General features: G+C 44.4%; 1 protein-coding gene and 1 non-coding gene across 2 annotated transcripts in view; one reads left to right on the top strand and one right to left on the bottom strand.

The window, feature by feature from the left end:
• SLC7A8 (solute carrier family 7 member 8) overlaps nt 1-21,145 on the bottom strand; it is a 55,712-nt gene that overhangs the window by 22,878 nt on the left and 11,689 nt on the right. Inside the window, exons 2-3 of the mRNA XM_068547650.1 lie at nt 11,701-11,905; nt 10,477-10,628 (exon numbers count right to left, since the gene is read on the bottom strand). Coding sequence (XP_068403751.1) covers nt 10,477-10,628; nt 11,701-11,905 — 357 coding nt within the window. The remainder of the gene's footprint in view (nt 1-10,476; nt 10,629-11,700; nt 11,906-21,145) is intronic.
• TRNAS-CGA (transfer RNA serine (anticodon CGA)) lies at nt 11,381-11,453 on the top strand. The gene has a single exon. It is a non-coding gene; the product is annotated as a tRNA-Ser (tRNA).

Raw genomic sequence — 21,145 nt, 5'->3', positions numbered from 1 at the left:
CCAGTGAATGCTATAAATAAGGTAATATGACATAAAACAAAATGAAAACTAGATGTGAGACTGTTCTCTTCAGTGTACAGACTTCATGGCAGTTGCTGCACTATCTAGCTACTTTTATCTTTTTTTTTTTTTTTTCACACACACACACTGTATTTTATTTTTACAAGAGATAAATAGACTGACACCAAGCATTGTACATGGATGACCACAACAAAAGCAACAATGATTGCAATTTTTAACCACTGCGCCACCAGGGAAGCCCAGGAGGCTGGATTGATTGTTATAAGAACAGTGCTGATTAGAATGACCTGGTTGGGGCTCATTTGCAGACAGCTCTTGGTACTGGAGGGAGAGGTCTGCACCCTAGTACCCAGAGGCACATTTCCAGCCTCATGGGCAGTCAGAGAGACCCAGAACCTCATCTTATATGTGAGTAAAGACCCCCGCTATTAGTGCCAAAGACAGGACTGCCCCCCTTGGGCCCCCTGCTCCCCCACCCCCACCAATTCCCAGTTGCTTATTCTGCCACTACACCAGCCTTTCTTGTACCATATGCACATCACCCTTCTTTCCCTTCTCCCATTCCTACATCCTCTCTCTCCCTTGCTCCTGTCAGTGGTACCTATGGTCACTGCTGACAGTGCCACTAGGGGCTCTGAGTCTGTCATCTGAAGATGCTGGCCACATTGCTTTCTGGGCGGCAGGAAGTAAGATGCCAGGTGAAAAAGGGGAAGACCAGAATGGCTGCCCCTCAGGATCCAGGAGCGTTGTGTTCATCGCCCCCAGGGTTTTGGAAAATTATTTCCCACAAGCAGACTTGCTTTTCTGCCTTGTGTCCCCTCCTCTGGTCCCTTATCAATGTCACCATCAGATTTCCCTCCAACTACAGGAACTCCATTTGGATTTCTTGGTATTGCTGGCTCATTCCTAGGAGTGAACTGGAGGCAGCTTGGAAAGGCTTGTCTTCCTTTAGCATTTCCAGAACCAGGGCTTTCTTTGTCTTTTCAGATAAGAGAAAACAGGCAGTAAAAATGCCCAGACTTGCCGAAGTCCATAAAGACAGATGGTGAAGAACAGAGGAAAAGAGAGCATGAGAGACAACATGGGGGAGGAAGGAAGAGGAGGAACAATACACACCATTACGAGTGAGAGAGAGCGAGCTTGAAAGGAGCATAATAGAGAGAGAAGGCCAGGACAGAAAAAAGAAAGATGGAATGTATTAAAGCAGATAGCTGCTGAAAGGGAAGCTAGTGACGCCACTTGGTAGAAATCAGAACACCCTGTTCCCCTCCAGAGCTTCAAAATAAGCACCTTTCCGGGATGGAGTTCCCCAGCCCTCTGAAGCAGCTATAAATTTCACCTGGGTCATGGACCAGCCAGAAGCGCTGGTTTATTAGTCTCCCCTTTTGCTGGGGCATGCACTTCTCCGCCTTCTGCCATGCTCTGGCCAGCTCCCCCTGACTCCCTCCCTCTGGACCTGGAGCAAAAGGGGCGAGGCGATGCCCCTCCGACCAGTCCTCAGGGTGGTGCCTGCACCCAGCAGCGCGTGAGCTCGCCGCCTGCCGCGGCGGGTGTGGCAGCACTTGGCTCTGTGATAGGCTGGAGGCGGCTCCTTAGAAGGAACTGGGCACGTGTTTCTAATTGTGGAAACGCTGCTTCCCTTAGCCTGCCTAACCTCAGCCGGTTCCAGATCTAGGAGGTAACCATTGCCGGCTGCCAGAAGGCACTGATAGGCAAAGAAAACACCGGAGCCCTATCTGAGTTCTAAGGCACACAATCCTGAGACTTGGATAAGGTTCCAGTTCTGCCCACACAGGCCAGCCTGAGCTATCTTTCCTCCTCATAGACCTCAGAGAGCCTGGGAGGAAATTGAGGTAGGAGTAGAGACACAGAGCCAGCTCTCTAGAATCCTTCCGGGCTCACCCAGGGCCAAGACATTTTTCATATGGGATCAGGAGCCGAGTTATAAAGTCTCAAGTCTCTGCCTACCCACAACAAAGGCTGGCATTATTGTATGAATAAATAACTTGACTGGTGAAAGACAAAAACATCAGAACAAAGCAACAACAACAACAAAGTCAAAGCAGCTCTTCCCTATAAACTAAGCCCTGATTCCAGCTCCTGTAAGGTGCACAGTGGGGCTCTGAAACAGATCTTACCTACCAGACTACAGCAAGTTTTCCCTTCTCCAGCCCTTTTCATCTTGAAGCACTGGCAATGTTTTAGAAATCTAAGAAGGCCCTCTAAGGAGAGATGTGCTGAACCTTTGGAAGGGCCTCTCTCCTCCAAGGACAAACGAGCAGCGGAGGAGGGGTGCACAGATGCTCTGGAGCTTCTGGACATCCTGATTCACACAGCTCGACCCGGACACTTCCAGCTAAGCGCCTGCCTGTGCTGCCCCACCCCCTTCCCTTCCCTTCCTGGCTCCTCTTACCCTTCCTTCTTATCCTGATCCCTCCCTGCCAGTTGTTGGACCTGAAGTTTCTGCTGAATCACCATCCAGTACTTAGTTCAGCCAAGAAGCCCAAACACCCAGCTCAGCAATTTCCAAGAGCTGAGTAATTCTTCAGCATTAGCTAAACACGGCTCCTGAGCTGGGGTGGGGGAGAAGAGAAAAACGGAAGACACAGGGAAAGCAGGGGAGACAGGACACAGCATGCTGTGCTACCTGGGGGAGCCCCCTTTAGTTCCTACTCATTACTTTTCCAGCCCAGGCCTAAAAAATTCCAGCTATCTCATGCCTCAATTCTCAGGGCCAAGAACAGTATCGAGCACATCATGGCCCTTGATAAATGTTTGCTGAATGAACAAAGTGCTGTGATTCTCATTTATATAAGGCTTCCCCAGGGTCCCACTCCCCTTCTGTTCCAGAGCGGGCTTTTGACCAGCATCCTGGGGTAACCACCCTGAGGAAGACTTCCAACCAAAGACCTGCTCAGCATCTCAGGGATTTGGAGAGGACGTGGAAGGCAGAAATAGAGAGAAAGCATTGGTAACTGCTCAACACAAATGCTGGAGACAGTTAAGTAGAAACATATTTCATTTGAAACTTCTTTAATTTTGATTTGTAGATCAACTAGATTTCTCCCTCTTAGTAGTCGATCAGTCGACACGGCCGGCTGATTCTACTTCTAATCCTTTCTTGTTTTTGTCACCTTGTAACTTCGTTTTTATTTTGGGCCACCACCTCTTTGGCCTGGAAAGAATGCTTATTAGCCTGCTGACTCGTCTCCCTGCTTCAAGTGTCACGGTCTTCTTCACTCAAATGTGAAACTAATCATGTTACTCCTCTGCACAAACTCCTTCGGTGGTTCCTTGGATGAAGTCTGCTCTTCTCTGCATGATATGTAGAATCCTTTACGATCTGGCTCATACTCACCTCTTCTGCCTTATCTCCCGTCTCTCTCCTAGGCCTGACCCACACAAAAGTACTTGCTTTTCTCCAACGAGTCATTTCTTTCTTGACTCCAAGTCTTACCTATGCTCTTCCCTCTAGCTGGCTGTTCTATTGTATGCCCACCTGGAGACTGCCTACTTACCTTTCCAGACTCAGCTCAGTCTGGGAACCTTCCCTAGCACTCCTGTCCCAACTCTGAAGCACCTTTCTCTTGTGTGGTACATTCTTTTGTCATCACATTATATTGTAATTATTTGTTTGTACACCCATCTTTTCACTAGCCTTTAATCACTTCCAACACTCTGTATAAATAATGCCTCACCTCCACTCAATGTAGGAGCTCAGTATGGTAATTAACTGATGGATTTGCAGTTTCTTTTTTCCTTGGAAATCCACTTAGACAGGTGACCCTGATTTGTTCCACCTGCCAGAAACCCAGTTGAGTGGATTTTCTATAACTGTACCCAATTCATGGCTGAAATTTTGAAGTGGGACTTTGGGGTCTCTGTGTCTGTTTGCGTGTTTGTATATGTCTATATACATGTGTTATAGATGTGTGGTATTTTCTACCTCCAAGCGGTATTGCCAAAATTAATTTGTAAAAGAGCTCCATTTAGTTGGCTTAAAGAAAATTAAGTACAGGGACTTCTCTGGTGGCGCAGTGGTTAAGAATCCGCCTGCCAGTGCAGGGGACACGGGTTTGATCCCTCATCTGGGAAGATCCCACATGCCATGGTGCAACTAAGCCTGTGCACCACAACTACTAAGCCTGCGCTCTAGAGCCCACGAGCCACAACTACTGAAGCCTGCGTGCCCTAGAGCCCGTGCGCCACAACTACTGAGCCCACATGCCACAACTACTGAAGCCCATGCACTCTAGGGCCTACGTGCCACAACTACTGAGCCCACGTTCTGCAACTACTGAAGCCCACATGCCTAGGAGCTGAGCTCTGCAACAAGGGAAGTCACCACAATGAGAAGCCCGCACACCGCAACAAAGAGTAGCCCCCGCTCGCCACAACTAGAGAAAGCCCGCGCGCAGCAATGAAGACCCAACGCAGCCAAAAATAAATAAATTAATTAATTTTAAAAAAAAAAGAAAAGAAAAATAGCTTGGCATGATGGTTGACTTTGTCTAACGTCTCAGGAAGTTTTCTTGGGTAATCTAAACATTAATTGTTGGAAACAAGTAAATTAAATAAATGTAAATGGGATAACAGTTTTTAGGTGAACTCTTTAATAATTATTATGTTTTATGGTATGTCCACTTAAAAATGGTTTCTCCAAATCTTTTAGTAATTTAAAACTTGGGAGTTTTGCTAAGTTAAATGATGGGGATTCACTGAATGTCTAGACCACTTCCAAATAAGATAAAATACTGAAACATTAACCGCTAAAGAAGTCTAAATTTACCTACTTCTGTCTTATTACAGAAAAACTAAAGAAGTTTACATTTATTAAAAACATGTCTTGTACCACATTGAAAAAAAAGCATTATGTTATGAGGAAATGTATGGTTTAGAAATTATGATATGCATTCATAAGTTTGCCAATCAAAAAACTACTGGTATGACAGTTTATAACTGCTTAACAAAGATGAAACAATTATCTTTTTTCTCCCTACCTGATGTCTCTAAAATTTGGAAACTCAGTGAGTACTCTTATTTTCATGGCAATATAGTTATTTGTATAAGTTCAGTAAGAATCTGTTCTCCTTATAACATGATACAATTAGAAATATTGGTTATGGGACTTCCCTGGTGGTCCAGTGGGTAAGACTCTGAGCTCCCAACACAGGGGGCCCGCGTTCAATTCCTGGTTGGGGAACTAGACCCCGCACGCATGCCGCAACTAAGAGTCCACATGCTGCAACTAAGGAGTCCACATGCTGTAACTAAGAAGTCCGCATGCCGCAACAAAGATTCCGAGTGCTGCAACTAAGACCCAGCACAGCCAAAATAAATAAATAAATAAATATTTTTTTAAAAAAAAGAAATATTGGTTATATTACCAGGGCTTTGACTGGATTGTCATATTTGAGAGAGACATACATAGAATTAGATGTGACCAGACAGCTTTAAAGAACTAAGGTTGACTTCATGGAGCCATAAAGCCCCTTGGAAAAACAACCTCGTACCTTGCCTTCCGGGTTCCCAGCAGCTTTACCAGGTGAGTAAGGAAAGTTCCTTCCTGGCAGGCACAAGAACCTCAAGGTAATTTTGGGAACCTCAAGGAGAGAAAAATTCACCCAAATTCATAGGTATTACAGGGTGAATCTAATGTCATGTCCTTGGTGTGGCTTCCTGGCCTCGAGAGGCAATTAAAAGTTCAATCTGGCAATTCCTTATGAACAGTTCCAGCAAAGCATATTTTAAAAGGCCTGGACTTATGTAAACAATCAGGCCAAGTTTAATAAAATTAAATTTATTTTACAAACAAATGAGTCTTAATTTGGCTATCTTTGGTAAAGATGAAGGTGATTTGAGAGATAAAAAATTATGTTTCAACAGAAACTATAATACATGCTTACGGATATTAGATTCTAATTCTGTTAATCTTCTTTGAGGTTTTGTTTTTCTACCTGTAAACTGGACTGGATCCTGAATTCTTCTAGTGTCCTCAAATATTTGGCTACAACTCTCCAAGCTTACATTTTCAATTTTTCTCTCACTTTTGACTTGAAATTGTCGAGAACTAAAGCTGTCCTTTTCTTGAAGCCCTACAAACTGTAACTGAACAACCTGATATAAACTTAAGCAAGATCACCACAATAACCCACGTTTAGACAATCTTTGTGCCTATTGCTTTGTAAGCCATTCAGGAAGTTTACCTGAACACCAGATGACATCACAAGAGATTTCAAACTGCAAAAGATGCTTTGAGCCTAACATCTAGAAATCTCAGCTGGCAACTCTCAGGACTCAGACACTGGGTTTATAATTTGCTTCAACCATTAACCTCTATTTTTCTTTGTGTCCACAGAAATGCCTCTTATTAAATACCTGGTTGCTTATACCCTGTAGGCCTAACTTTGAGTGCCCACCTGCATCCCCACCTCCTGAAACGAGTAACTGAAGTGACCTATTGTCAGGACTAAGAGACTCGTTCGACGAGATATAAAGCAATCTATCAACTCAACTTTTGGACTGTGACAATTCTAGAAGTTTCGAAGGCGAGACTGTAGGGGACCAAAATGTGCCACCCCAAAATGTCTCTGGCATGCAGAGTATTTCAAGGTGAAAACAATCAAGGCCCAAAAGACTCAGGAAGAAATTTTGCCCTTCCCCCACAACTGCCTAAAAAGAATTTAGATAGAGGACCTGTTCCCGGAGTAGTGCTATCACCAGAGATATCAGCAAAATGTGGGCTGGGTGGCGGGGAGATTAAAGATTAGAGTCCACTCTCTGCCCCATTGTCTCCACATGGCTCAGCAAACATTTTTTACCAAACATTTGCTTTTCATTTTCATGTCAATTACCTTCCTCCCTTTGAAATCCCAAACCTCTACCCCAACATTCTCTTTTGTCTTTAGCTGAAGGTGGTATTTAAGGTGAGGGTTTTGACTATTTTGGCGAGTTACTCAGTTTTTCTGGGTCTCTTCTAAGTATAGTTGTTATTAAACTTTTGTTTGATTTTTTCTCGTTAATCTGTCTCATGTCAATTTAATTCTTAGACCAGCCAGAAGAACCTAGAAGGGTAGAGAAAAATTTCTTCCTTCTCAACAATATATACGAGGCTGATGAGACACGCACAGCACTCTTTGGGGACCAGGGGAGGGCAAGAAGGCAACACTGTCCAGGTACCTGAGGTGATATGTTTAGTGCATGGGAATGAGACGTTTGGGGCTCGAGAATATGAAACCTCAAAGGAAAATGAACTGAGAGTAAGGGATTTAGAAGTTAGGAAGGACTGTTGAACACTCTGATGTCAAGGGATTAATTTGTAAGAGATTTGCAAAACAACACACACAGGTATCTACCAAAGCATCATGCATCATGCATCTGGAAACTTCCTGAAGAGGAATTGCAAAGCAACTCAGGGTTAAAAGTAATACCTACAGTGAAATCCTTAACCTTCCAAATCACTCAAGGAAGGAGGAGAAATCTGAAGCCCTGGAAAACTAGCCTCTTCGGAATCATAGCAGAAAGATAGAAAACAAGATAAGAAGCATTTTTTTTTTTTTTTTTTTTTTTTTGCTTGTGAAATGCATGCAGGGTACTCCTTTCTCCTCAGGGCAAGAAAGGAGAAGGAGCTTCTTTTGTACAAGGCATTCAGGAAGAGGGGGACTTGAATGAGAAGAAAAGATTCTAATTCAGATGCTGGATGTGACCCCAGCCCCAAAAGAGAGGAAGGAGGTCGGGAGCTGCCCGAGTGAAAGGTGACCCAGTCCCCAAGAGAGGGGGGACAAACAGAAGGAAAACCCATAGTTAGGGAGCAGGATATACAAATGGGGGACCCCAGAACACCTGGCGCTCCTTCTGTGTCACTGGGACCACTTTGTTTATAACTAGAAACTCAGGTAGTAGCCACAAGATGTGGCTGAAGGATAAAAGTGCAAGCTGCAGAAATAACTTGTCAAAATGTATGTCTATATACCCAGATGTGTGTGCTGAGAGGTGCATTTTACTTAGAATTATTAGGATACCTATCCACTGTTACCAGGGCTCCTGGGCAGGGGAGAGGGGTAAAGATGAGAGGACGCTTTCCTGGTCAACTCTCTTTATATATTACTTGACTCTTACTTAGAGAATATAGTCACTTACTTATGAAATAAGAAAGGAAGGAAGGGAGGGAGGGAGGGAGGGAGGAAGGGAGGGGGAGGGGTAGAGAGAGAGAGAGAAAGAAAGAAAAGAGAAATACCCAAGCAAATCACAAAAGGAAGGTACCAAAACTAAGTTCTAATCCCTCCCATTCCCCTGCTTCCTAACTCCCTCCTCCCACTAACATACTTGCTCTGGAGAAGGGAGAAAGGCTTTTCATTTAATTAAAATATAAAAGACTTTCTTTTTTTACTGCCTGGTGGCTAGGGATATGTTGCTGACTCAGCAGTGAATAATCAGCTTTGACCTAAATAATAGAATAACTCAAAGTGGCAGCTGCAGTTGCATAAGCTGGAGCCAAATCTGCAGTTCCTTCTCTCTCGCTCTCCTCCCCCCTTCACTCCCTTCAGGCTCTGAGAAGGCAAGCCAGTTACAGCAGGTTCTTTCTGCCTCTCCACCAGCATCCGGCCATTCCCATTTCTCATCCGATCTTTTCCAAAACTCTAGAGGGTTTTTGCTCAAGGAGTCACCTACCTAGACGTGGCGGGTTTGGGGAATGCAAAGGAAGCCGTGGGGTCTAGTTGCCCGGGGAACTCTACCCTGTGGCCTGGTTTCTATCCTAGGGGAGGACTGAACAGCCTCAGGGTTCTTGATTTATAGTTGGAGGGTAAGGGTGGCCTGTTGCCTGAGATACTTTAGCAGCATCAGCAGGAAAAAGGAAACTGTGTCTGTGGGCAGGAGATGCTGAAACAGCAGTGGCCTGCACTCTGTGGTCCCCCTTCCCACCCCCATTAACCTATCTGATGGCAGAAACAGCCACTCCTCCTGCATTCCCATGCCCCCTTCCCCCTCCTCTCACTTCCTGCAGCTCCAGATCCAGCCAGCAAGCAAGGACCAAGTGACTATCCTCGTGACCACCCTCGGTGACTACACGACAGGATCACGAGGTGCCCGATGCTGTGCTAAGAACACTCTTGCCTTGGGCAATCCTTGCCACAGCAGCGTACAGCACACGTGAGATCTCAGCCTCATCTCACGGGAGGTGGGCCGGTGACCTGGCCAAGCACTGGCTGCACTTAGAAAGTGGTGTGGAGATGCAGGCTCGGGAAGCCCGGTTCTGGAGCCCACATCCCTCTGCCTCCAGATCCATGAGCAGGCCCAACTGGCACAAGGAGTACGCTCCAAACAAGTATGTTGGCTCCACAGTGCCACTTGCCTAGATGATGGCGTCTATCCCGGGGCTGCACACCACTGCCAGTGAGGGCACACACCCCTCAGGTCCCACCCCAGCTCCTGGGTGGGCGAGTGACCCCCCCCCTCCCCTTCCCACCAGCAGGACAGAAGGAAGTGTCAAGACCTGGGACAGAGTGTGACCAGGATGGTCGCTGCCCTCAGCTAGGTGGTGGTCACTGCCCTCAGCTAGGTGGATGTGTGTTGGAAGGTGTGGGAAGGCAGGGACTGAGCTGACTCTAGAAGTGGAGCCTCTGAAAAAGTCCAAATATTTACTTTAGAAATTAGTTTTTGGCTAAAAGGTAGAACATACCCCAATCCCTTGAGATCCCTGATTATCAGAGATTAAGTGTTGAGACCTCCTAGAAATACAGGTTGCCAAACTTCTCCATAAAGCCTCTCTAACCTATTCCAGCTCACAGAGATCTTTTCCCCTTTTCGGAATTTTTACTGCAATTGAATCCTAACCATGGAATCTGTCTATATGGCTTTTCTGCCTAGTTAGACAGAAAACTCATCAAGGGCGGGGACCATGGACATGCTATTTGTTTTCTCCCAACTCACACCTTTGCACTCTCCTCCCAGAGAGTTTTAAGATGTGAGCTGGCAGGTTGAGAGGCCAGAAAACTCTTCCCATGAGAGGCAGGGAGTCTCCAGCGTGGTGTGTGCGCTGGAAAGAGAAGGAATCACCTTGGCTAATTCACTTTCCTGGCTCCGTTTCCTTTTCTGCTCTAGGAAAATTGTAATACTGGCCCAGCTTACCTTATGGATTTGTTGTGAGGCTCGGGTCAGATGATACAGGTGGAAGTACTTTATTTGATGTAAAGAACCCTGCCAGAGAAAATTACTGTGCCTGTGAACAACTATCAATACTTAAGTTTCTTCTTTTTTTTTTTTTTTTTAAACACCAGATAATCATATGTGGAATCCATTTGTCCACAGCATGCAAATCGGAAACTGAAAAGTAACAAGGAAGAAAAAAAAGGAGGGGAGGAAAGAAAGAGGGAGAGGAAGGAGAACCAGAGATGTGTAGACCACGAGGAAGGCTAGAAGGCGCCATCCTGAAAGCAAGGCCCAGATGGCACTTACATAAGCAGATGGCAGCCAGGAGGCGAAGGCCAGACTCTGGGGCGAAGCAGGTGGGGAAGAGCGGCTGCAGCACATAGTTGGAGAAGGTGAGGGCGATGACAGCCTGGTTGGTGGGGTAGATCACCAGCACAGCAATCCATAGCCTCAGGAACCTGGAGGGGGAATGGGACAGGACTTGAGCCAAGACACCAATAAAGACCACCGCTCCCATTGCCTGGCAGGGCAGGGATTCAGAAGCCATCAGGGAAGCCCGGGCAAGTCACTGGGCAGTGTTAGGAGAGGCAGGTGGGCTAAAGGGGTGCAGTTCCTTTTTGTTTTCAGGGATGCTGAGGAACCCAGCCACCGCTCAGACGAGACACCTAGCCCTCTGCAATGACGGTAAATTGGTTTAACGATGAAAAGCTGTTTCAACTAGTATTGACACATGTCTTGGTGTCCTTTCTCTCTCCCTGCGCCTTTCATCATTTCATCATCTCTTCTCTACCACTCTGGCCCCCAGCATCCACTGGTGGAAAAGAAAATTTGCAACCCCAGAATCTTCACAGCCAGGGCATGCTAAAGGTGTGGCCACTTAAGCAAGTGCCAAGGGGAGGCATCGGCTGGGGGTTTGAGGGGGAAGTGTCCTCCACGCCCTTGGGCCCCTTGGTGAGGGTTGAGCTCTTCAGTAACAGGGCTGCAGGGGCTGAGGAAATTCAAGATCAGGGTCTGGAATCAGGGTTACCGTTATCCTCGGTAACGTGAAAAGTACCCCGTACCTTAGTGGTCACTCTCATTTGTCAGGATAAAAGGGCTTTGTTTTTGTGATGTGCTTTCCCCGCGCATCTCCAATCAGAGTTGTCATTTAGTTCTACTTGTTCTCACTCATAGAATCTTGCCCACTAAGGTCAACAGAGATTAAGGGAATTCCCTGGTGGTCCAGTGGTTAGGACTCCATGCTTTCACTGCCAAGGGCCCAGGTTCGATCCCTGGTCTGGGAACTAAGATCCCACAAGCTTCATGGCGCAGCAAAAAAAAAGAAAAACAGAAAACAAAAAACCCTAAACAGAGATTAAAACTACAGCCTGGTTCCTCTGCCACTCTCAGGGGCATCAAGGGGACACAGGCTGCACTGGCAACCATGACTTTGAGGCAAGAGAGGAATCCCAAGCTCTAGCGCTCTTCGGCATGCTGGAAAGCCCGGGCCTCGGCTTCCGGGACTGCTCGGTTCCCCGCACATCCTCTTACCCAGCCAGGCCTCCGAAGATGTCCTTGACGTAGGAGTAGTCACCTCCAGATTTGGGGATGGTGACCCCGAGCTCAGCATAGCACAGGGCTCCCACAGCTGTGATAAGGCCCGTCAGGATCCACACGATGAGAGCGAGGCCCACAGAGCCGGCGTTCTCCAGCACACCTTTGGGTGAGACGAAGATTCCGGAGCCAATGATGTTCCCTGCAAGAGGCACCAAGGGTACCAGGGGAGACGGTACAGTCAGTACAGTTGGCAGGACCAGCACCTGCAGGGGCGCTCTCACCTTTGATCTGATGCAATGCCTTGGGGATGCGCTAATCCCCTCCAGGCAGGTATGTCTAGCAATAATTCTCCTTAGAAGTAGGAGAAAGAGGAGCAGACAATGGACACGTAGAGACCAGGAACTTGGTCGGGTACTTTACATGCGTCATTTAATCCTCCGGACAAGCCTACGGAGTCAGATACCATTTCTCCCATTTTACAGAGGAGGAAACTGAGTCTCGGAGATACCAAGCGCGTTGCCCAAGTCCACACAGTAGTAAGTGGTGGTGCAGATTGAACTGACTGGGCTGAACGTAGTTCAGCCAAGGTGGTGACAGAGGCCTTACTTAAGGCTGGCTGGAAATGGAAGGGCTGGAAAAAATGGGCTGTTCTGAGACCGGCTGCCAGTAAGAAAGCTTTAAAAATTAGCTGAAGGGTAATGCCTTTGGACAGATTGTGGTCACACCCTGTGCCTGGGGGTCTTCAAGACCCACGAGTATGGACAGCACCCCTGGAGGCTGGCCTCTACCCCAGACACACGGCCCCACCCTTGGTGCGGAGCATGAAATAGCCCTATAAGAACAGCCCTGGTAGTTTGGAAGTGGTTTGTCGGGGTGTAATATGTGCAAAGCCTCAGCACTATATTCTTCCAAAGGTCGCTTCCCTCCATTGTCTCATGTGCCCCTCACAACCACCTCATGGAATCAGGAGGAGGAGGAAGTACAGGCGTTTCTCTCTATTTTACAAACACAGAGACTAAGACACAGAGGGGTTCAGTGGCTTTCTCCAAATTCCACAGCTACCGGTAGGTAAAACTGGATCTAGAAGTCGGTCTCCTGATGCTTAATCCAAGGGCTCTTTCCACTAATCCACTTCTGTTCTGTGTGCAAGGGGATGGTGTGCTCCTGAGAGGTGAGGCTAGCCCCAGGGACTGAATGTTGGCTACTAGGATGTGTGTGTCGGGCGGGGGAGGAGCAGGAGTGTGGAGGCAGCTCCTGACATGTTCCTTTCTAAGCTTTCCTTTGTCCACTTCTTATGAGTCCAGGGATCAGGGTCTGCGGGATAGGTGCTTTGAAAGCTCCCTCTTCGTGCCCCACCCCACCAAACTAATGAGGGCCTGAGGGAAGAAGCAGAGATTAAATAGATCCAGGTCGAAATACAGAGCTGGCAGCCAGCTGAGGCCAGTTGGATTTGACAGTGTTCTGAGGACACCTCAAATTCCCACCATCTCTCTTTAGTGGTTTGGGGACCTCCCTGGCAGTCCAGTGGTTAGGACTCTGAGCTTCCACTGCAGGGGGCTCGGGTTCGATCCCTGGTCAGGGAACTAAGATCCTGCATGCTGCACAGCACAGCCAAAAAAAAGAATGCCCTCTCTCCAGTGGTTTGGAACAAGTTCTGGGCTGAGTAAGATGCAGAGTATACGATTTTATGCTCGAATTTTGAAAACTGACTTTCGGATCTCAACTACAACTCAACCTCAATCCAGTCCTGAAACTTTCACTTCTAAACCAAAATTCAGTCAAAGGGGAAGAGAAGAGAATATTCACATCCTAAAAGCAGTAGTATTTCATTCTTTCGGGACACAGAATATGCTGCTCCTTTTCAAACTAAAAAATTGCTGCGTGAGATGAGTAATGAGAGAGGGAAGGGCCCAGGAGGAGCATAAGAACAGCCAAGCGGTGAGACTGAAATACGAAATCGGAGGGCCTGGGGCCACAGCTAGATTCCGATGGGAAGGAGGCACATTTATGTCTCAAACAGGCCTTCTTTCCCCTAGTGCTAACTCTATCCCAACAGAACAGGGCTGCATATAGAAGTGAAGCTAAAAGAAACAATCCCTCATGTTCAAGTTTGTGATCTAAACATCAGGCAAAGAGAGATAGAAAAATGAGATCCCAGGTGCCACCAGTTCTTAAAGGCTTTTCCTTTTTTGGTATTTTTATTTAAAGTCCTAGGCTTGGAATGAGAGGACACCTTTCAGCCCTCCTCTGTCCTCAACCTGTCCCCATGTGTGCTGTGCATAGATGTTGGGTCAGTGGGGACTAAAAGGGCCTCCTGGTAGCATCCCAGGACTCAGGACACAGTCACCCTGTCAACTGACCCTTCACCTGCCACACTAAACGTGAGATGGGAGTGCTGATAGTGCTGAAAGGTAATAGTAAACTCCTTGTCTGGTAGGAATTAATCAGGAGAGTCATCTGTAGGGCATTTTAAAGCCAGCCAAGAAGAGAGCAATAGAAGGTTATAAAACTAGCTCGAGGGGTTAGAAAAACAATCAATACGGGAGAAAAACAAGGTTTGACTTTGGTCTTTAAGGTGCCGAAAAGGGTGGTGGGGAGATAGCTAGGCACTTCTCAGAACCAGGAATGGCTGCTGCCACAGGGAAAAGGGCGGTGGATGTTACTGAAAAGATTCCATCTTCTCAGGAATGAGGAGTGTCAAAGTTCCACTAAGGTTCTTAGAAAACACCGCAGTGGAGATGAGTGAGCACTTTGGTTCTCCAGCTTTCATTCTGACATTTCCACAGTATGTGCCTCTCCCCATCACCCCACGTGGAGGGTGGGAGGTGCAAGACCAACAGCCCTTTTCGACGGTCTGACTACTTCCTGTCTCCACTGGTTCTTGGATAACGTGTCCTTCCATGGAGCTGCCATAGTAGATGGTGAGGGTTGGCATTGGGACAAGAGTTCTCGTTTTATAAAACTTGAGCTCTCCCCATCAACAATCTTAATTTTGACCAATTAAAATGACAAAGATAAAAATGGAAAAAAAATTGAATTATGCTAACCAAAACTGAGCGCTACGGGATGGGAAGGAGAGGAATGCCTTGCCCTGATTCTAGGAAGCCGCTACCTAGAAAACCAGAATCAGATGTCTCCTCCCCCTTAGCGGCCTCTAGAACTTCTACAGGGGGAGGAATGTCACTCAGAGCACAGCTATGTACTGGAGCCCAAAGAACATTCACATTACATTTACTTAAGAGTGATGCTGGGACTTCCCTGGTGGCGCAGTGGTTAAGAACCCTCCTGCCAATGCAGGGGACATGGGATCGAGCCCTGGTCTGGGAAGATCCCACATGCCGTGGAGCAACTAAGCTCGTGTGCCACAACAGCTGAGCACCCATGCCACAACTACTGAAGCCCACGCATCTAGAGCCCATGCTCTGCAATAAGAGAAGCTACCGCAGTGAGAAGCCCATGCACCACAACGAAGAGTAGCCCCTGCTCGCCTCAACTAGAGAAAGCCCATGTGCAGCAATGAAGAGCCAACACAACCAAAAATAAGTAAATAAATAAACAAATTAGACTACAATTCTGCAGCCTGTGGAAGGAAAACCACATTCACAGAAAGACAGACAAAATGAAAAGGCAGAGGACTTTGTACCAGATGAAGGAACAAGATAAAACCCCAGAAAAACAACTAAATGAAGTGGAGATACGCAACCTTCCCGAAAAAGAATTCAGAATAATGATAGTGAAGATGATCCAGGACCTCGGAAAAAGAACAGAGGCAAAGATCGAGAAGACGCAAGTTATGTTTAACAAAGACCTAGAAGAATTAAAGAACAAACACCTAGAAGAATTAAAGAACAAACAAACAGAGATGAACAATACAATAACTGAAATGAAAACCACACTAGAAGGAATCAATAGCAGAATAACTGAGGCAGAAGAATGGATAAGTGACCTGGAAGACAGAATGGTGGAATTCACTGCCGTGGAACAGAATAAAGAAAAAAGAATGAACAGAAATGAAGACAGCCTAAGAGACCTCTGGGACAACATTAAACGCAACAACATTCGCATTATAGGGGTCCCAGAAGGAGAAGAGAGAGAGAAAGGACCCGAGAAAATATTTGAAGAGATTATAGTCAAAAACTTCCCTAACATGTGAAGGGAAATAGCCACCCAAGTCCAGGAAGTGCAGAGAATCCCAGGCAGGATAAACCCAAGGAGAAACACACCGAGACACACGGTAATCAAACTGACAAAAATTAAAGACAAAGAAAAATTACTGAAAGCAACAAAGGAAAAATGACAAATAACATACAAGGGAACTCCCATAAGGTTAACAGCTGATTTCTCAGCAGAAACTCTATAAGCAAGAAGGGAGTGGCATGATATATTTAAACTGATGAAAGGGAAGAACCTACAACCAAGATTACTCTGCCCGGCAAGGATCTCTTTCAGATTCGACGGAGAAATCAAAAGCTTTACAGACAAGCAAAAGCTAAGAGAATTCAGCACTGCCAAACCAGCTCTATAATAAATGCTAAAGGAACTTCTCTAAGTGGGAAACACAAGCGAAGAAAAGAACCTACAAAAACAAACCCATAACGATTAAGAAAATGGTCATAGGAACATACATATCGATAACTACCTTAAACGTGAATGGATTAAATGCTCCAACAAAAAGACACAGGCTTGCTGAATGGATACAGAAACAAGACCCATATATATGCTGTCTACAAGAGACCCACTTCAGACCTAGGGACACATACAGACTGAAAGTGAGGGGATGGAAAAAGATATTCCATGCAAATGGAAGTCAAAAGAAAGCTGGAGTAGCAATACTCATATCGGATAAAATAGACTTTAAAATAAAGAATGTTACGAGAGACAAGGAAGGACACTACATAATGATCAAGGGATCAATCCAAGAAGAAGATATAACAATTATAAATATATATGCACCCAACATAGGAGCACCTCAATACATAAGGCAAATGCTAACAGCTATAAAAGAGGAAATCGACAGTAACACAATAATAGTGGGGGACTTTAACCCCTCACTTACACCAATGGACAGATCATCCAGACAGAAAATTAATAAGGAAACACAAGCTTTAAATGACACAATAGACCAAATAGATTTAATTGATATTTATAGGACATTCCATCCAAAAACAGCAGATTACACTTTCTTCTCAAGTGCACACGGAACATTCTCCAGGATAGATCATATCTTGGGTCACAAATCAAGCCTCGGTAAATTTAAGAAAACTGAAATCATATCAAGCATCTTTCCTGACCACAACGCTATGAGATTAGAAATCAATTACAGGGAAAAAAACGTAAAAAACACAAACACATGGAGGCTAAATAATACGTTACTAAATAACCAAGAGATCACTGAAGAAATCAAAGAGGGAATCAAAAAATACCTAGAGACAAATTACAATGAATACACGATGATCCAAAACCTATGGGATGCAGCAAAAGCAGTTCTAAGAGGGAAGTTTATAGCAATACAAGCCTACCTCAAGAAACAAGAAACATCTCAAATAAACAATCTAACTTTACACCTAAAGGAACTAGAGAAAGAAGAACAAACAAAACCCAAAGTTAGTAGAAGGAAAGAAATCATACAGATCAGAGCAGAAATAAATGAAACAAAGAAAACAATAGCAAAGATCAATAAAACTAAAAGCTGGTTCTTTGAGAAGATAAATAAAATTGATAAACCTTTAGCCAGACTCATCAAGAAAAAGAGGGAGAGGACACAAATCAATAAAATTAGAAATGAAAAAGGAGAAGTTACAACAGACACCGCAGAAATACAAAGCATCCTAAGAGACTACTACCAGCAACCCTATGCCAATAAAGTGGACAACCTGGAAGAAATGGACAAATTCTTAGAAAGGTATAACCTTCCAAGACTGAACCAGGAAGAAATAGAACATATGAACAGACCAATCACAAGTAATGAAATTGAAACTGTGATTAAAAATCTTCCAACAAACAAAAGTCCAGGAACAGATGGCTTCACAGGGGAATTCTCTCAAACATTTAGAGAAGAGCTAACACCCATCCTTCTCAAACTCTTCCAAAAAATTGCAGAGGGGACTTCCCTGGTGGCACAGTGGTTAAAAATCTGCCTGCCAGTGCAGGGGACGTGGGTTCGAGCCTTGGTCCGGGAAGATCCCACATGCCACGGAGCAACTAAGCCCGTGTGCCACAAGTACCGAGCCTGCGCTCTAGAGCCCATGAGCCACAAGTACTGAAGCCTGCGTGCCTAGAGCCTGTGCATTGCAACAAGAGAAGCCACCGCAATGAAAAGCCCATGCACCACAACGAAGAATAGCCCCTGCTCACTGCAACTAGAGAAAGCATGCACATAGCAATGAAGACCCAACGCAGCCAAATTAAAAAAAAAAAAAAATTGCAGAGGAAGGAACACTCCCAAACTCATTCTATGAGGCCACCATCACCCTGATACCAAAACCAGACAAAGATACTACAAAAAAAGAAAATTACAGACCCATATCACTGATGAATATAGATGCAAAAATCCTCAACAAAATACTAGCAAACAGAATCCAACAACACATTAAAAGGATCATACACCATGATCAAGTGGGATTTATCCAGGGATGCAAGGATTCTTCAATATACACAAATCAATCAATGTGATACACCATATTAACAAATTGAAGAAGAAAAACCATATGATCATCTCAATAGATGCAGAAAAAGCGTTTGACAAAATTCAACACTCATTTATGACAAAAACTCTCCAGAAAGTGGGCATAGAGGGAACCTACCTCAACATAATAAAGGCCATATACGACAAACCCACAGCAAACATTGTTCTCAACGGTAAAAAACTGAAAGCGTTTCCTCTAACATCAGGAACAAGACAAGGATGTCCACTCTCACGAGTATTATTCAACACAGCTTTCGAAGTCCTAGCCATGGCAATCAGAGAAGAAAAGAAATAAAAGGAATACAAATTGGAAAAGAAGAAGTAAAACTGTCACTGTTTGCAGATGACATGATACTACACATAGAGAATCCTAAAGATGCCACCAGAAAACGACCAGAGCTGATCAATGAATTTGGTAAAGTTGCAGGATACAAAATTAATGCACAGAAATCTCTTGCATTCCTATACACTAACAACAAAAGATCAGAAAGAGAAATTAAGGAAACAATCCCATTCACCATTGCAACAAAAAGAATAAAATACCTAGGAATAAACCTACCTAAGGAGGTAAAAGACCTGTACTCAGAAAACTGTAAGACACTGATGAAAGAAATCAAAGATGACACAAACAGATGGAGAGATATACCATGTTCTTGGATTGGAAGAATGAATATTGTGAAAATGACTATACTACCCAAAGCAATCTACAGATTCAATGCAATCCCTATCAAATTACCAGTGGCATTTTTTACAGAACTAGAACAAAAAATCTTAAAATTTGTATGGAGACACAAAAAACCCCGAATAGCCAAAGCAGTCTTGAGGGAAAAAAACAGAGCTGGAGGAACCAGACTCCCTGACTTTGGACTATACTACAAAGCTACAGTAATCAAGACAATATGATACTGGCACAAAAACAGAAATATAGATCAGTGGAACAGGATAGAAAGCCCAGAGATAAACCCACGCACCTATGGTCAACTAATCTATGAGAAAGGAGGCAAGGATATACAATGGAGACAAGACAGTGTCTTCAATAAGTGGTGCTGGGAAAACTGGACAGCTACATGTAAAAGAAGGAAATTAGAACACTCCCTAACACCATACACAAAAATAAACTCAAAATGGATTAGAGACCTAAATGTAAGACCAGACACTATAAAACTCTTAGAGGAAAACATAGGAAGAACACTCTTTGACATAAATCACAGCAAGATTTTTTTGATCCACCTCCTAGAGTAATGGAAATAAACACAAAAATAAACAAATGGGACCTAATGAAACTTAAAAGCTTTTGAAAAGCAAAGGAAACTACAAACAAGACAAAAAAGACAACCCTCAGAATAGGAGAAAATATTTGCAAACGAATCAACGGACAAAGGATTAATCTCCAAAATATATAAACAGCTCATGCAGCTCAATATCAAAAAAACAAACAACCCAATCCAAAAATGGGCAGAAGACCTAAATAGACATTTCTCCAAAGAAGACATACAGATGGCCAAGAAGCACATGAAAAGCTGCTCAACATCACTAATGATTAGAGAAATGCAAATCAAAACTACAATGAGGTATCACCTCACACCAGTTAGAATGGGCATCATCAGAAAATCTACAAACAACAAATGCTGGAGAGGGTGTGGAGAAAAGGGAACCCTCTTGCACTGTTGGTGGGAATGTAAATTGATACAGCCACTATGGAGAACAGTATGGAGGTTCCTTAAAAAACTAAAAATAGAATTACCATATGACCCAGCAATCCCACTACTGGGCATATAACCAGAGAAAACCATAATTCAAAAAGACACATGCACCCCACTGTTCATTGCAGCACTATTTACAATAGCCAGGTCATGGAAGCAACCTAAATGCCCATCGACAGACGAATGGATAAAGAAGATGTGGCATATATATACAATGGAATATTAGCCATAAAAAGGAACAAAATTGGGTCATTTGTAGAGACGTGGATGGATCTAGAGACTGTCATACAGAGTGAAGTAAGTCAGAAAGAGAAAAACAAATATCGTATATTAACGCATATATGTGGAACCTAGAAAAACAGTACAGATGAACCAGTTTGCAGGGCAGAAATAGAGACACAGATGTAGAGAACAAACATATGGACACCAAGCGGGGAAAGTGGCGGGGGGTGGGGGGGTGGGTGGAGTGGTGGGATGAATTGGGAGATTGGGGTTGACATATATACACTAATATGTATCAAATAGATAACTAATAAGAACCTGCTGTATAAAAAATAAATAAAATTAAATTAATAAAAAAAAATAAAATAAAATTTTAAAAAGTGATGCCTATTATATACAATCTTTAGTGTAATTATTTGATTAATATATATCTCCCCCACTAAGACTGCAAGCTCTGTGAAAGCAGAAACTGTATTGCTTACCTGTGAAATGTCACATCGTAAACACTCTATAAATATTTACCGAATAAATGATATCTGACGTCAATCTAGAACTGATCTCCACAGAGCAATTTAATATACCTGTTTATCTGGAGCCTCCAAAAGCTTTGAAATATGTCAAGTGTGTACTGTAGGCAAATGAGTAAAGCAACCCACTCATTTCACTGCTGAGTAGACTGGCTACTATTACCATCTCCAATTTATGGGGAAAGAAAGTGGGGCAACTATTATTCTCATTTTTCCAAATGGAGAAAATGAGGGAGGTATTATTATCCCTATTTTACAGATGAAGAAACTGAGACCCAGAGAGGTAGTTATTTGCCTAAATC

The sequence above is a fragment of the Eschrichtius robustus genome, chromosome 1, assembly GCF_028021215.1.
Source record: "Eschrichtius robustus isolate mEscRob2 chromosome 1, mEscRob2.pri, whole genome shotgun sequence".
NCBI lineage: Eukaryota > Metazoa > Chordata > Mammalia > Artiodactyla > Eschrichtiidae > Eschrichtius > Eschrichtius robustus.
The sequence above is the reverse complement of the archived record's forward strand: the minus strand, read 5'-3'. Positions and strand labels throughout refer to the sequence as shown.